The sequence below is a fragment of the Symphalangus syndactylus genome, chromosome 12 (genome assembly GCF_028878055.3).
Source record: "Symphalangus syndactylus isolate Jambi chromosome 12, NHGRI_mSymSyn1-v2.1_pri, whole genome shotgun sequence".
NCBI classification, from domain to species: domain Eukaryota; kingdom Metazoa; phylum Chordata; class Mammalia; order Primates; family Hylobatidae; genus Symphalangus; species Symphalangus syndactylus.
Genome location: NC_072441.2, coordinates 90,964,344 through 90,980,910, shown reverse-complemented (window position 1 = coordinate 90,980,910; position 16,567 = coordinate 90,964,344). Strand labels below are relative to the sequence as shown.

At 39.2% G+C, this 16,567-nt stretch overlaps 1 protein-coding gene across 7 annotated transcripts in view; it reads right to left on the bottom strand.

The window, feature by feature from the left end:
* Nucleotides 1–3,885: 3,885 nt before the first annotated feature.
* DDR2 (discoidin domain receptor tyrosine kinase 2) overlaps nucleotides 3,886–16,567 on the bottom strand; it is a 166,271-nt gene continuing 153,589 nt past the window's right edge. For all 7 annotated transcript variants that reach the window (XM_063627147.1, XM_063627148.1, XM_063627150.1 and 4 more), the window contains 4 exons: nucleotides 14,615–14,803; nucleotides 14,087–14,321; nucleotides 11,742–11,891; nucleotides 3,886–10,362 (listed from right to left, as the gene is read on the bottom strand). In XM_063627147.1, the coding sequence (XP_063483217.1) occupies nucleotides 10,228–10,362; nucleotides 11,742–11,891; nucleotides 14,087–14,321; nucleotides 14,615–14,803 (709 nt within the window). In that variant the 3' untranslated portion in view covers nucleotides 3,886–10,227. The remainder of the gene's footprint in view (nucleotides 10,363–11,741; nucleotides 11,892–14,086; nucleotides 14,322–14,614; nucleotides 14,804–16,567) is intronic.

Sequence of the window (16,567 nt, the reverse complement as noted above, 5' to 3'; positions counted from 1 at the left end):
TTGCAGGAAGGCCTGACAGTATTTGCACCAGTGCCCATTTTAGAGAACAGGTTTGGGTCTAGGAGCCAAAGTTGGGCAATTATTATCTAATTTTCCACTCCTTTTTGGATGTATAGATCCAGGCATTGTGCCACTTCACAGCGCAACTTTTGATCCCAGACCTCCTCCTCTAAAGAAACTTATTTGAGAAAATGAGCACTGATTTTATTAAGAACTTCATGTAGAATCAGACGTAAATTACCAGTATTCAAAACTTGGAATGTGGCGTGGAATCAGAATCTCAGAACTTCATTCTCCCAAGTAGAGAATGTGCTGTAACCTCCTCTATCAGTGCATCTCAAACTGTGCTAAAGGACCTGTTGTTGTTTCCAAGCCATCCCAGATGGGTGCTTTTAGAAAATACAAAAAAAAAAAAAAAAAAAGTGCTAGAAAAAGAAAAGCAAAAGGCATACAAAACACAAGCCCCGATTTTTTATTATTAGATTCAAGACATATAAAACTACTCTGCCAAAATGAGGCAGAATAGGGTTTGGAGGCAGGGTACTTAAGGCCACTTCGTGCTGACTTCCTGAAGCTCAATCAAGGAAAAACAGCAAGGGCTGGGAGTAGGGAATCTGAGACCAATTGGTGCTGGCTTCTCAAAGCTGGATCAAAAGGAAAACACCTGGGTCTGGGGGCCGAGAACCTAGGGCCAATTAACACCAACTTTCTAAAGCTAAACCGGAAGGAAAAACCCCATCTCCCCACTGCCTAGTAGCAAAGGATCAAAGGCTACTCTCCCTACAACCTTCTGTTCCCAGACCAAACTGAGGGTTGGGCTGCTATTTTTGAAGGCCCAATAACGAAATGCAGATGAGCTGGGGAGGAAGAGAGTTTTTATTTCTGTAACCGGTTGCAGGGAGAAGGCCTGGAAATTATCGCCAGACCAACTCAAAATTACCGTTTTTCAGAGCTTATATACCTTCTAAGCGAACTGTCTACGTGTAAGTGTGCATTTATCTAAAGACATAAGTGATTAACTTCTTTTAATCTGTAACTAAGGTCTGAGTCCTGAAAACCTTCCTCTGGAGCCTCAGTAAATTTACTTAACCTAAATGGGTCCAGGTGCTGGGGTGATTACCCTTGTATTCTCTCCTGCTAAGTCATGGAGGTTTGAGGAGTCCTCTTAGACCCCCCAATGAACTTGTTTGTGGAGGCCTGGGGAGTTTCTTCAGACCACAATAATACTTGTTTAATCCTAAACGGGTTCTGTTAAGAATTCTTTCTTTATTTTGTATGCTTTAAGAGGCCCAGGAAAGGCCTAGGCAAAATTCTTGATGGGCTTTTGTTACATCCCAGCCTTTGTATAAGGGCACTGGCTTTTAATATTTAACCACTTAGTACTGAAACAGTTGTTAGTGAGACCTGGCCTGCCACACTTCCACCACGTCTCAGATGGAAAGGGAAAGTGCCTTGGATTGGCTGTGGGCCAAGCAGTAAGCAAGGGCCATGCCATCATCTGCATAGGGCACAAATTCATCTCAGCCTTTACTTAGCCACAAACCAAATCCTTCATCCAGATAAGGGGTAGCCCATAGGGACCTCAAAAGAACTACTTAAAACCCAGAAAACTTTGTAACTGGGCCCTTGAGCCACTTGCTCAGGCCCACTCCCACCCTGTGGAGTGCTTTCTCAGTTTAATAAATCCCTGCTTTTGCTTTCACAGCTTCGTTCCTTTGTTACTTTGTGCATTTTGTCCAACTTTTCATTCCAAATGCCAAAAACCTGGACCACTCACACTCAAGGCCCTCCTTCTGGTGACAAAACTGCTATAAAGGTTTCTAATGCTTACTCTAGGTTTCTGTATTTGGACCATCACTAGCCCCAGCTCATACAGAATAAAACTGTGTATCATACATCAAACTCTACTGAACATACTTTATTTAATGGCCTCTTTCAGTGTTTTAATTATTTATGAACAGCAATGATCCCTAAAACTCTGAGATAATTTATATTGGCTTTTGATCCTAGAGGTTTTGATTAATGATACCAACTTACTTAGTAATCATTTATCCTATATCGAGAAAATTAGATTGAAAGAACAAATCTGGTTATTAGAACATTAGATTCCTAAATATAACTTTTTTTTTTTTTTTTTTTTTTAAATAGAGTCTTGCTCTGTCAGCAGGCTGCAGTGCAGTGGCGCTATCTTGGCTCACTGTAACCTCCGCCTCCGGGGTTCAAGCAATTCTCCTGCCTCAGCCTCCTAAGTAGCTGGGACTATAGGCACACACCACCACACTTGGCTAATTTTTGTGTCTATATATATATATATTTAGTAGAGATGGGGTTTCACCATGTTGGCCAGGCTGTTCTTGAACTCCTGACCTCAAGTGATCCGCCTGCCTCGGCCTCCCAAAATGTTGGGATTACAGGCGTGAGCCACCGTGCCCGGCCAATAAAACTTCTTGATCGTAGGGGTGGAACTCAGCTCCTACACTTATCCCACTTTCAACTGTTCTAAAGAGACACAATTTAACAATATTTTCTGAAAGTCATGGAGTAAAATTAAGCCTGATTGTGAGAGTCTAGACCCAAAGGCTCATTTTAAAATGTCCTAGAGCTCAGAGGTGATGAGGAATAAGAAGAAGGAGACCAGGTTGTGTGGCTGTCCCATAAAAAACTCATTTCTATAAAGAAGGGAGAGGGCCTGGGCTGTGGAGGCTCAGCATTACCTCAGTCTCAGGATGACTGCCAGCCTAAGACAGACTGAATTAAGTGAAGTTCTGACAGCTACAGAGCAAGACCACCTGTCTCTCCTTTCCCCAAGATTTTCATTCAAGCCAAGTGATGAAACTGCTCTCTTCTTCCTTTCTTTCCACTAAAGTTTCTGCTTTCAAGGTGTTATGACTTTTGAAAGATGGGCTGAACTGCTAGAGGTGCTCAGAGAGACTAGAATACAGTTCACAATAGATGCCATTTAATTTTTTTTTTTTTCTTTGAGACGGAGTCTCACTCTGTCGCCCAGGCTGGAGTGCAGTGGCGCAATCTCGGCTCACTGCAAGCTCCGCCTCCTGGGTTCACTAGATGCCATTTAATTTTATATTTTACAAATATTTTATCACTCATAGGACACAGCTTGATAACCATCATAATATGTTCTTATTGATGAGTGAATGGACAGGTATTTTTTTATCATCATAAGTTTATGTTTTGCATGGGCTCATTCTGTCCTCCTGGAAATCAGAAGAACAATATGGTACACAATGATCCCATCTATCCCTGCCAAACCTCGGCCCTGTGATTTATCTACCATGTCCGGTGCTGAAAAATGTGCTCAGAAAACTCACATATTCTAAGAAATATTCTCAGAAAACTAAAAGTATAAACTTATTCTCAGAGACCAGGTAAGAAATGGGTTGTTTGGGGTCATTTCATTCTAATCTCTAGTAAAATGACTGAATCTAAATTCTGGTTTTCATAGTTTTTTTTTGGTTTGTGCATGTGTGGGTAGTCTGAGACAGACTATATTTGGATTTAAAAAGGATTTCTGTGTATCAAACAAGACAACTCTGTAACCATAACAATAAGGGATCACCAGTTAATTCTGGACAGGATTCCCCGGAACTGGACTAATTAATGTGAGGACGTAAAATCCCAGTGTCTCGTATGTTTGGATATGTCAGAGACCAAGATGCTTTCTTCCCAATAAACAGTCAACTCATATGTTAGAGTCCTATTTAAATAATCCTTTGTTGGAAAGCCCCACAAACAGGTGTCCACACCACATACACCCCAGCTCTGGCCCATGCCCCATCACTTCCCCAGGAATGATGTAAGACTATAAAGAGCAAAGGTTATGAAGCCCAGAACTGGCACTGTTTATACAGAAAGGGAGATCCATCAGTAGCATGACTCTTTAATCATTGTTATTTACAATTTATCATCTGACAGACTTACAGAGAATAAATAAAGAAAAGAAAATATACAATTGGTATCACGTTTCTTTTTCTAATACAGAGAAATTTTATGTATTCTATTTGGAACGTCTATGATAGTTTTAAGCAGAAAATAAATCCATTTGCTCTTTACCCCTTGACAAGAAACATCATCTTCCACAGCCTGCAGAAGGGGGCCCAGATGTTTCCTCATCACAGGAAGGGTGCATCACATTGCTGCAGAAACTCAGTCCTCAGAAAAAGTTGCCAGGCAAAAGGTAGAAGAATAGGATATCATGAATAATAAAGGACATATAATGGATAGGCTAGATTACAGACTCTTGGTGTGTTTGCAGGAAGCCAACTTTCAATTGTGTCCAAGCCTGTTTTCAAGAAAACAGTTTTTCACTGAAAGTGATTACCTTATCCCATTGTGCTTCCCTTGAGTCTCTGCAAATTCTTCCTTGACATGTTCATTGTGATTGTGGATGAGCACAGGCTAGCGTGGGACTCAGATTATTTTCCTGCAAGGCACCTGACATTGTTGCATGTTGTTGACAAGGTGTCTGCAGGAGAAACTAGATAGCTTGTTTCAAATAGGCTGGGTATGAGGCCAGAGTCTGGTCTCTTCTTTCGATTTGGTGTCCTGTGGAGAACTACCTTTCATTGCTGTCTAAATGCCTCAAAAAATTAAGCAGCTCTATAGATCAATTTCTCCATCAAAAAGTATACAAACAGAGAATGCACTTAACCAGGTACAAGTCTGAGTATTTTTTTCTCTTTCCTCATTTGAAAATAAACTCTCCATGTTACAGCAAAACAATTCTCCCTACATTCACTCTAGTTAACTGGATGAGAAGTTTTTGTTTCCATCTTATATTCATTCAAAAAAACAACATTTAGCAAATACTTATCAAGTGCTCACAATGACCTAGGGACTTAATAAGACACACATTGTTATAATCTTGACCCCTTAAATAGGGGACTTAAAAATGTCAGTCATAAAACTCAAAACTCTAATCCACAAAACTGGAGTTTCAACTTCTCCCCAGGTTGCTGCTGTGTTTGCAATTAACTTGGTCTAATGTGGTTGTTATTCCATTTAATAACAGCCATTTAGGCAAATAAAACCTCCCTACCACTCTGAAAATAGTATTTTATCAAACATTAGGAGTCTATACCACTGTATTCTATTCTCTCCACAAGCTATTTCCAGTGCCATTAACTAAGTGCCAACTAACTCTTGACTGAAATACTGGTTTACTCTAAACTCCCCATTTTGTCCCCAGTGCTAATCCTACTCACTGTAGAAGCAGCAGGAAGCATCTAGAATATCCTGCTATACCTGGTTTTCTAGGCAACAAGCTATGAACAGGTTTTACTGTCTTTTGTGTTGCCTAATCTTTCTAAGTTTGTCTTGGATTCTTTCAGATGCCAAACAGCCAAACAAATCAGAAAATTTAGAAGCAGTGTAGGCAGGGTATTGCTCATGATAAAGGAACATATTAATGTATTAATAGTCTCTCTAATACTGTAGAACTTTATCCAGATAGTATCTTTCCTGTTGTATCCAAGCAAGGCCAGATTACAAATCAGCAAGAATTAAAAGTATCCAGCAACTAAATGAATATGTGTGGAAAAACTGGCGAAATTGAAAAAAGGTCTTAGTTTAGTTAATAGCATTATGCCAATGTTAATTTTCTGGTTCTGAAAATGGACTAAGTGAAATGTTATAAATGGGGAAAACTAGATCTAGGGTAAGGCCACTCTACTATTTTTGTAACATCTTGTGAGCCTTAAGTTCTTTCAAAATAACAAGTTTTTTTCGTTTTTTTTGTTTTTTTTGTTTTTTTTTTTTTTAAGGATACAGCAACTCTACAATTCCCCACTGCTCTTTGGCACCAAGTAATGCAGCTAATTGTAGCAGAAGACTCAAAATGCCAGAAATCAAATCACCATTAACCACTCTAGTCTCTCTCCTTCTCAATTCAGTTCTTGAAAACATTTACTAAGTGAAAAACACATTAATCTGTTTTTATAAAAATGTTACCTTTCTATTCAGAAGGATTTCCCAGCAAAAATAAGGATCTGCATCTTCCTGGAGATGCAGAAATATTAGAGACCTACCATATGCACTGCCAGAGGACAGAAGTCTTACTAAAAAGGAAAGACTAGGATGGCAAATTCCAGGTCTATAAATTCGACTTACGATCAAAGACTTAGTAGCCATATATTGCAATTTTCTTTTCTTCTTTTATTTTTGTAGTTTTGGGCAAAACATTCACTGTTCTGTTTTAGTATACGTCCTTGGAACATCTTCATCTCTTTCCATTTTGCGGACACTCCCCTTCTTCTATTCTCCTTTACTCAAAACGTATGGCTTAGACCCACATCATGGCTTTCTTGTGGGAAGCCTGGATGGGACTAGAAAAACACATGTTTCCAACATGGTGCATATCTGTTTGTGCAGATATCAGACAAGATTTAATCTTGTCTAACTTATGCGTATTGTTTTGATGTTTGCCTGTGGTTATTCTGGGCACAGCAATGGTGGGCATTATTGAAAATGAACTTTATTGACAGATGAAAGATAATAGAACATGAAGATTTATGAACTACCATAAGCTCCGCATCTCTGGGTCTTCATTTCCAAAGCAGCACTTGGAAAACCAAGCCCAGTTCAGGCAAAGAGTCCCTTTCTTCTCACCAGCACTTGAAATGGTCCAGAATATACCCGATGCTCAAACCACCTTCCTCACCCACTTCTTCTGAAATGAAAAGGTCATTCCCCGATGGTTGCTATATCTTTTCCAAGAGGAACTTCCCCTTTCTTAAAATTCTGAAAAATTCCTTTCCATTTCGTACACTGAACCTGACTTCATTTCTTAATAAATATTTTTATCATCTCTATAATCCAGAATTTCTTCTTTCTCCATCCATATTTATCTTTTACTTCAAGACACTTACTTTCCTATTCCCTTTCAAAACTCCTTCTTGTTTCAAAATGGATTCCCAATGGCTCCAGCTACTCCTGTTTCTACCTTGCTCGACTTGACCTTCCCCTGTGTCTTTCCTGTGCACTCTCCGTTGCCCCTTTTTATGTAGCCTCCTTTCTAGCCCTGACCTTCCTCCCTATTCAGTCATATGCACATTCGCGTATCCTTTTTTTTCACCCCACTTGCATACAATCCTCTTCTTTATACAGTCTTAAATACTTGCAAGTGATCTTTCCCAACATTAAAACCACATTTTGCTCCTCAGGCACCTCTTTGCACTCTAGATCTTTTCTGATCACATATGTGTCTGGAGAGCACATCAAGTTTCAGACCTAGCTATCAGCACATTAGCCAGCAAGAATATAAGTTTAGATCTGACAATCCCAAAACACAATCTGCACATAAAATAATTCACATATATCATGAAGAAGATAACTTACTGCAAAGGTAATAAGGCCCCACAATTTCTGATCATTTTTTTCTATCTCCTTTTCCTAATAAGTCCTAGCTTCATTCCTCTAATTCAAATTTGAACTACTTTCAAATTCTATATATTAGGCCCTCACCATGTATTCTGTTGGGTTGCTTGGATTTGTGCTACTAAACTCTAAAGGCATGACTAAGCTAGAAACTAAACCTGTGTCTGTAATACAAAGCTCTCAGTGCCAGAAGTTGAAGCCTTCTTCATCCCAGAAAAGGATACAGATATGTATTACATGATAATACATATTGGGCAGCCATCTGAAACAGATTACTTCTGTGACTCAAGGCCGGGAAAATTCAGACATTGTAAGTTCATTTTAAATATGATTTTTAAAAAAATATATGGAATCATAGAATAACCCAGTGAACTGGTGCAGAATCATAAAAAAGAATAAGTGGAGAGATTTTAGGCAAAGGAAGATAAAATAATATTATTTTCTCTTGCTCCATAAGAAGTCATGGCATGGTCTGGATGTAGCCCTACCAGAGGCATGTGGATAAAGAAGAATAGACTGCAGGTCCTGAGTTCAAGTCCCTTTAATTCTAATGAAGCTAATACTTATCTTGAAAGTGGAGTGTGGCAGGTCCCAAGGTATCTAGCCCTGCACTTATCAAATATGCTAATGTATTTGGAAATACCTGGTAAACCTAATGCACAATACAAATGGCATGTGTTACTATTACTACCATTACAGTGATTTCTTCCATGATCTCTTTTGCTGACTACAATTTTCAGAGCAAGAAATGACCAGATTACTAAATCCATCAGTTATAGATCCAATTATCCAGTGAGTACTGGACATATCAGAACCAGAAAGGACCTCAGAACCATTTAATCTAATTTCCTCATCCTATAAATAAGAAAACAAAATGCAGAAAGACCAAGTGATTTAGCCAAGATGACACACTTAGTGTGAAGCAGAAAGAGGATTAAAGCTCCCAAACCAATGCTCTCTTGACTCTCAAACCAATGATTTCTCCACAGTTAGTCCTGGGATAGACTAAAGCCCAAAGGCGTAGGACAACTATGGGGAAAGGACATTTGCTAGGATCAGAAGATGACCTGCAAAATGGAGCCCGTGGACTTGGGATCTATGCTTATGCTGTGGCGTGGAGCAATGCTGAAAGCTGAATGGGGAAATACACATGTTCCTGAGAAACTGTTGTAGAAGGTAAACTGATGAGGGCAGCAGAGGCAGACCCAAGGGGTCAAGGCTATTCCCTCTTAGCTTGGGAAGCTGATTTGTAATGTTTTCTTGTTTCTCCTCAATTGGAATGAAGAGTTCCTTTTTCCAGCTTCCCACTAAATCTGAGGATTTGTGGAGTGTGAAAGCTCAGAATCTGCTCTGAGCAGATTCCTTCTTGACAGTGGCTCTGTTTCCATGAATTCTGAAGCCACAGCCTTGAGCTTTCTTTTCTGCTGGTCATGCCATCTCGGAGGCAAGAGTGTGTATACTCAGCAGTAGCAACAGATGCTCATCCTGTGCCTCTCCAGAATCAAGGACTCTCGGAGTGAGAAGGACATTAAACATCGTCTCATACCACCATCTACTTTGTGTTTGAAAACCTCCATTTTCCTTGCATTGTTCTTGAGCCTCTATCTTAACCTCTCCAGTGACAAGAGACTCCTCACCTCTGGTGGCAGCCCATTTATCCTTGTATGTTCTGAGTGCTTCATTTTCCCCAATAAGGAATGGAAATCAGTCCCCCTGTAACTTCTCCACATTAGTCCTAGGACAACTTTTTTGGGGATACTCAGAACAGATCTATTCCCTCTTAGACAAGGCCATTAGGTATTTATGCCTGAGAAATTCAGCCCGAAGCCCAAAGCCCACAGAGGCTTCATCCTTGAAAATGCTAGAAGTTTTGGACAAGATGAACTCAAGAGTCTACCATCAAGATATCAAAACATCAGACTTTACTGATTAAAAACTCAGATTCTCACTAAAACACACACATGAAAATATCTGAACAAGACAAAGAAGAGAACCCTCTTACAAAATCACAAATAAATGGTGGATAGCATGTCTGTTATGTGTCCTCCATTGACCTCCTTTCCTGTGTCCATTGTCTATTCATGAATCCTTCCATCCATGAGGTACTTTTTTTTTTTGTAAATGACAATCCCCCTTCACACACTCTTGCAGCAGACATTCTTTCCTATCTACATCCCCAGTTGTTTCATATATGAACTTCAATCCTGACCCCTGCCCATGAATGAACAGAACACCCATTTCAAGAAATTGGGGATTTTCAAGAATATATCATTCACTTTGACAGGAGAGAGAAATACAAACAGTGAGACATGTCCAGAGGCCAAATTAGAAAATCACCTGTGATTAGTTGCTGAATTCTGAGTCCTCAGATTCTCCTCATCTATCAGGTGTTTTCCCTAAACTTAATCTCATGTTTCCCAAGACATTAGTATTCTTCAAGTTTTTCTTTCTGAAGATTCTTTTAGAATGACATGGAAAAATATTGTAGAATCTGCACATTTATAAGCACAAGCATAGTTAACCTTTATAAATTATCTGAATTTTCTAGCCTTTGTTATCCAACACTTTGGTATACCAAGTAAGATTTTCTTTTACTAGATTGTATCTGCCCTAGGCTTTTTTTTTCCTTTTTTAGTTCTTTAATGTAAAAAAAAAAAAAAAGTATATATGAGTCAGGGGTAGGGAGTGGGGGTGACCAGGAAAAGAGAGCAAGGCAAACAAGCCTCTGTCTCTCAGGTTCATTAAATGTCCAGATGGAGTGGCATAGGCGTGGGTGAGTGGTAGGTCTTGTAGGGAGGACCTGAGCCATAGGAATGTGGCCAGGCGCTGACAGCATCACTCGTCGCCTTGTTGAAGGAGCAGAAGGTGGATTTCTTGGAATGAGGGACGGTTCTTTGTATCTCTTCTCCAGCAGCTGAGCATCAGCTTATACACAGAGTCAGGACAAATGGCTGGTTGAGGGAGGTAAGTCTTTGAGAACAAAAATAAAGGAAAACAAAAGAGAGAGAGACAGAATATTACAAAGACGGGGGAAAGGGAAGTATCTTTGCATCATGGTTTGATTTGCCCACTGCCCACTTTCTTGAACTTGATAACTGAAATGAGTGTGGTGTCCATTTTTCCTACTCATGAAAGTTCTGAATCCTATCAGCCCTTGTCTAAGCTGTTCCATTTGTCTTCTGCAGTTCTCTGGAGCAGAATTTTTTGATGGGCCATTATGTGGTCCCTACCTTCATGCAAAAGATGAAACAACCAAAAAGAGACCAAATCTTCCATTTATGGGCAACCCATATTGAAGTTCATCTTGGCTGAGCCAATCATGGCAGAGGCAGAAAACAACATTTTTCTTTGGCCCACTCACTTATCTCATGTACTCGGGAGTAAATTTTCCTTTTACTGTAGTAAGAAGGCAAATTGCCTCATAACCAAGATAGCTAATTTAGACTCCCTGATGCCAAAATATTTACAGAGTATCAAGATACAATTAAATTCTGAGACCCCTCTCTTATTTTTAATATGCATAATGTATTATCTCTTGTCAATCCCTTATCTATCTTTGGCTTGCTTGGATCTATTCAAGCCACAGAAGATCCACTTTTTATTGTCTGCAAGATCCTTCCCCAGCTATTACCCTTTTCCTGGTAAAGATACCATAATCCAAGGGTATGCTGTTGCCAGGCCGCTTTGGGGAGGTGCAGTGCTGTAGTTACTGGCAAGCTTTAAATTCCAGACCTCACAGGAATTTTAAATCTAAGCCACCTAAAAAAAAGCTTGGAGTATCTTGGCTAGGAATTGAGACTCCTGGGGAGCTTGGGAACTCATCTTTCCCTGAGTCCTGAGATGTCACAATACTGGGCCCAGAGATACCTTCCAAGAGCAACAAGTTTAGGATATATCTGCCCATTTTCAGACATCCAAGTCTAGAAACATTGCTAGATAGTCAAAACCAACCCCATTTCTTATACTAAGCTATATTTTTAATGAATGCTAATATGTCCCTTTTACACTTTTATCTTTTGACCCAGAAGAAAAACCACGTGGTCTAGATCAAGAAATAGATAAAACATGAGAGATAGGACTGTGTTTCCTGCTACCTTTGAGTTGGGGAGAAACCTCACATGACCCTTTATGCTCTCCAAGAGTCAATGAGTTGACACATAGATAAAGCAGAGTGTATGGATGCCTAGGGGGGATACTTGTCTTTCACATTATCTGGATAGTTAGTGACAAAGACTATCATCTGGATAGTCTGTCTTCCATCTCGGCCCACTCCTGCTAAGTTAGGACTTGCCATTCTCCATCCTTCAAGGTACACAGGTCCACATCCATTCATTCCCAACAGTTCTTACCTGCCTCCCTTGGTCTCGGAAGAATTCTCCAGTATTCTCAATAACCTGTTCATCTGACAGCTGGGAATAGGGCTGTTCCTGACAAAAGGTGAAAGTCTCCCACAAAGTAACCCCAAAGGCCCACACATCACTTGCCGTAGTGAACTTGCCCTATTTAAGTAAAGAAAAGAATGGGAAATCAGAATAACCTGTGCACAACAACACCCGGTTAAATTTCATGATCTGGAGCTATACCCCTTCCCCCACCACAGGCAAGGAATTCTGCAAATGCCAAGATGTGCATGGAGTATTTAGAAACAGCCCATTCGCTCATTCTCATGATCTCAGCTTGTTTCTGTTTCTCTGGGGATGAGATCCAAGAGCCGAAAAAAATGCAGCCATAAGCTATTCGACTCTGCAACTGAGTGTTAGGTCAACCTTTCAACTCTAGGGTAGCCTTGGGAAAATGCTCCTGAGAAAGGCAAAATCTGAATAGGAAGTCAATGGTTTTTACGTTAGAGGAATCTAGTTTAAGTGCCTGCAGTGAATCCAGGACTCTCCTTTACCAGTTCAGTGATAATCAGTGTTGAAAGATAGACTTTAACAAGTGACAGCAATGAGATTCAGGTGTAAATAGCATGCATTGACTACTCATATTTTCTACTCAATACAGACAACAACATTGTGAAGTGGATGATATTATTTATTATTAAATTTTTTTTCCTTTGAGAAGTGGGGTCTCATTATGTTGCCCAGCCTGGAGTGCAATGGCCAGTCACACGTTTGATCTCATTACTGATCAACACAGGAGTTTTGACCTCCTCTATTTCTGACCTGGGCTGGCTCATCCCTCTTTAGGCAACCTGGTGGTCCACTGCTCCTAGGGGTGACCATATTAATGCCAAACTTAGTGAGGACACCCAATAGTCATACTGCAGCGCAGCCCAGATTTTCATCCTCCTGCCTCAGCCTCCTGAGTAGCTAGGACTACAGGTACATACCACCATGCCAGTTATCCTTATTTTTTAGATCAGAAAAATGAAACAGGAGAGGCTTCCCAGATTCTTCTGGTTAATAAGACCATTAGTAGTGGAAAAACTGAATTTGAACCAAGGTCCTCTGAATGTCAGTCTAATATATTGTTTTCAACACCACATAATACCTTTAGGGAGAGTAATGCCTAACTATCCCATTAGAAATGGGTAAAATATAGCAATTCATACATATAGGTGAAAAAGATCTTTATAAGGATTTATGTAAACTGGTGTACATCACAGCATCATTCATAAAATAGCAGGAAATTGGAAAGTACTTAAATATCAAATTATAGAGGCATTATTAAGTTATAGTATATATCTACACAATGGAATATTATGCAGATAATAAAATGTTAAGTTAAAAATAGAGATAGAGAATTGTATGGCATAATGTCATCCCAATTACGTAATGTAAATTACATATATGTACATATGTATATAAATGCATGCATAGAAAAAAATTGCATGCATAGAAAAAATATATGTATAGAAAAAAATCCTCAAAGAAAATATACCAAAGTATTGATAGTGGTTATCTTGGTGAGTGGAAGGGAATAACTATACATTTTTTATTTCAAAATTAATTTACAAATCCTATAAGAATATTAGCAGGAAATAAGCAGATTAATCATAAATGGACAAAACCAAATTGGTCTCAGACTTTTCTCTGCAATGTTACACAAGAAAAAAGATAAAATAACATGTACGTGGCATTATAGGAAGTAAAAGTGTATAGTCTAATGAGTCTATAAATCAGCTGAGTGGTTGTAAAATCAACAATAAAAAGTCTCAGGTATGCATGGACAGAAAATATACCTCTAAGAGAGATATTTGGAAAAAATTACTCACTTATGGTATGGAATATCAAGAATCAAAAATTATAAAGCAAAGAATGATGAACTTAAAAAGAACATGTTGAAAAGTATTGAAATACAATTATAGGAACTAGTCTATATAATTATGAGAAAAATGCTTATGAAACTAATGGAAAAAAATATCTTGTATAGGTAACATTTCTTTAAATGATAAGGTTTTTAATATCTTAAATTAAGAACAATCACTAGGTAGAAATGATAAAGAGAAACAAAGATAATAAATCTCCTATACTTTTTAATTTGTCTCCCTAAATTTTTATGTGTTAATTTTTTTGCAGAAATAGGCAAGCATTAAATAATAAGAATTAGTGCACAAAGAAAATAATTTCAAATCAGAGAAAATATTACAGTCTATTGAGTTTACCTCCTGCTGTCTCAGGTTTGTCTCCACGTGTCATGCGTGCGAGCCCACAAGCCAGTTGTTAGATAGGGCTTTAAAATGCTGAGAACTTACCAGCAAGATACTCTCCCAAGACATCCAGCGGATAGGGAGCACTGCCCGGCCCTGGATCCGGTAATAGTCACCACTGTACAGGTTCCTGCTCATTCCAAAGTCAGCTATCTTGATTGTGTAGTTCTTACCCACTAAGCAGTTTCGTGTGGCCAGATCTCGGTGAACAAAATTAAGAGAGGAAAGGTACTTCATGCCAGAGGCAATTTGGGTAGCCATAAACTTCAGATTGGCGTAACTGAGGAAATAGACAAGAAGACAGAAGGTAGTCTATGGAAACAGGAAGATGTGAAGGGTACACATTCTAAAACTGGTATCAACAAACTAGGGTTGAAAGCTCAACATTCTTTCTCTACTCTTGATGAATCCCTTGCATTCCCCCAAAGGGCAGCTGCTCCACTATTCCCTGCACACTAACTTCCCCCACCATCCCAGAACAGTGATACACTTTAAGGCTCACTGCTCCCTATTTTCAGATCCCAGGTTACTCTCATGACCACAGGGAGGAGATGGAAGACCTGGCCTGTTTACCTGACAGTGGGTACATTGCTGGAAGAATTAGGGGGCTCGTGGCGGGAAAGAAACTGATTGAGATCTCCATTCTCCATGTATTCAGTGATCATGCAGAGAGGGTCATCAGTGATACACACAGCTAATAGATGGATGATGTTTGGGTCCTTGAGCCGAGACATGATCTTTATCTCCTTAAGAAAATCATTCCTTGGGAGGATACAGACATAGATAAACTCAGAAGTTGCCAGAGTCAGAATCAAGAGAGAGAAGAATGCACACCAAGCTCTATTCCTGGACATTATGCTAAATCTTGTTTCCCTTTGGATAACTTTTGAGAGGACAGAGAAATTGACACCTGGATCTGTCTCATTGTATTCCTCCTGAAATATCATGACGCTTATTCAATTGTAATGTTTTTGAGAACAAGATCCATGACTTATTCACATTTCTATCCCTCACATCTAACAAAATCCCTGCCACACAGAAAGTGATTAATATTTGCTGAATTAAAAATAGGCTGCTAAAAACCACTCTACAGAGTAAAACGTCTCACTGAAAATCATATCTTAAGTGCACAAGGATATTTACCTTTTTTTTTTTTTTTTTAAGCCATAGAGTCACTCTATTACTAGTGAAGAAACTCTGTATGATGTGAACAACCATGCTTTGGCTTATCTGATTACTCTTTATTTTCTCATACTGACTTTTCTTAATGCAGTATGAACCATCAGTCAGTTGCAACATGTATTTAGTAGCCTGTCCAAAACAGAGCTCTTTAAAGGCTGTGGTGGTAGTCATGTCAAAAGAAGTATTCATTTGACCAATACTAATAATTGTTTGAGTACATGGTGACAGACACCCTTGGGTCATAAAGTAGCAAGATTTTGTTAGTGAGGCCTCTAGCCCACATTCCCAAAACTGTTGGAGCAGATGAGTTATAAGCCCTCCAAGAGTTTTCTAGGAATCCTAGACTGGAAGTCATAGTATGTCAATATAAACCACTGCAATCAATGCAGTCCTGATGCAACACCTCCCCTCTTTCATTCCCCCTTCTGTCTCAAACCAGGGGTTTCCATGGCTTGGGAGGGTTCACAGTCATGGCCATCCATCATTGCTAAGGACACAGGTGGAGGAATGGCAAACTTCACCAACTGGAACAATGGAGAAAGGCCTGGTCATATCCTATGTCCTGTGGTTTGGCTTTGTTTTGTTTCCCCTCATGCCACTTTCTCCAATCATGTGCTAAGATTAATATAAGAAATATTTCATCTCTCTATAAGACCCAGAGAATGTCACTTTTTATTCTTACCAGTATCTTAAAGATTGAAATTATCAGTTAAATTTCCAAAGCCTCCAGTTTCATTTCCTCACATTTCTCTCTTCTTTATCTTACGTCCTGTCCATTGCAAGACTTTTAATGAAGTCTATCACCATTCTTGGAATTTATGATAATTTGGAAAATAAGAATAATAAACTTTTTTTCACTGTGAATATCAGTGGGACAAATCAAGACAACACAAATGGGAAAATGCGTATGCTATCCAGGTGTGGAGATTTCTCTGGGACACATACAGCCAGCTTTCAACCAGCTTGTCTCTCTGGGTGAGGATTAACTCACCATTATTGTAATGGAAAGGCTGTCAGACAATGGAGTGTGGCTGGAAACTGCAATTTATGTAGAAAAAGATCCAAGAGATTATTAGCCAGTTTGGAAAACTGCCAGAGAACCGTGGATCCTTTTGCTTTGAGGTTCATAGATAATTTTCCAAATAGAGGTAGCTTCTCATTTTGAGGGTTGCTGGAGATAGAAGAAAAGGAGCATAAAAGAGAATAAAAGGATGAGAAAATAAATAGAAATGTGAAAAAAGGAGACTGGAAGAGGCTTAGCAAGAAAGTCATGTGTGATTCTGAAGATTTTGTCAAGAGGAGGTAATGACATGCAGGAGTATGTCTGTGTATAAAGACCAAAGA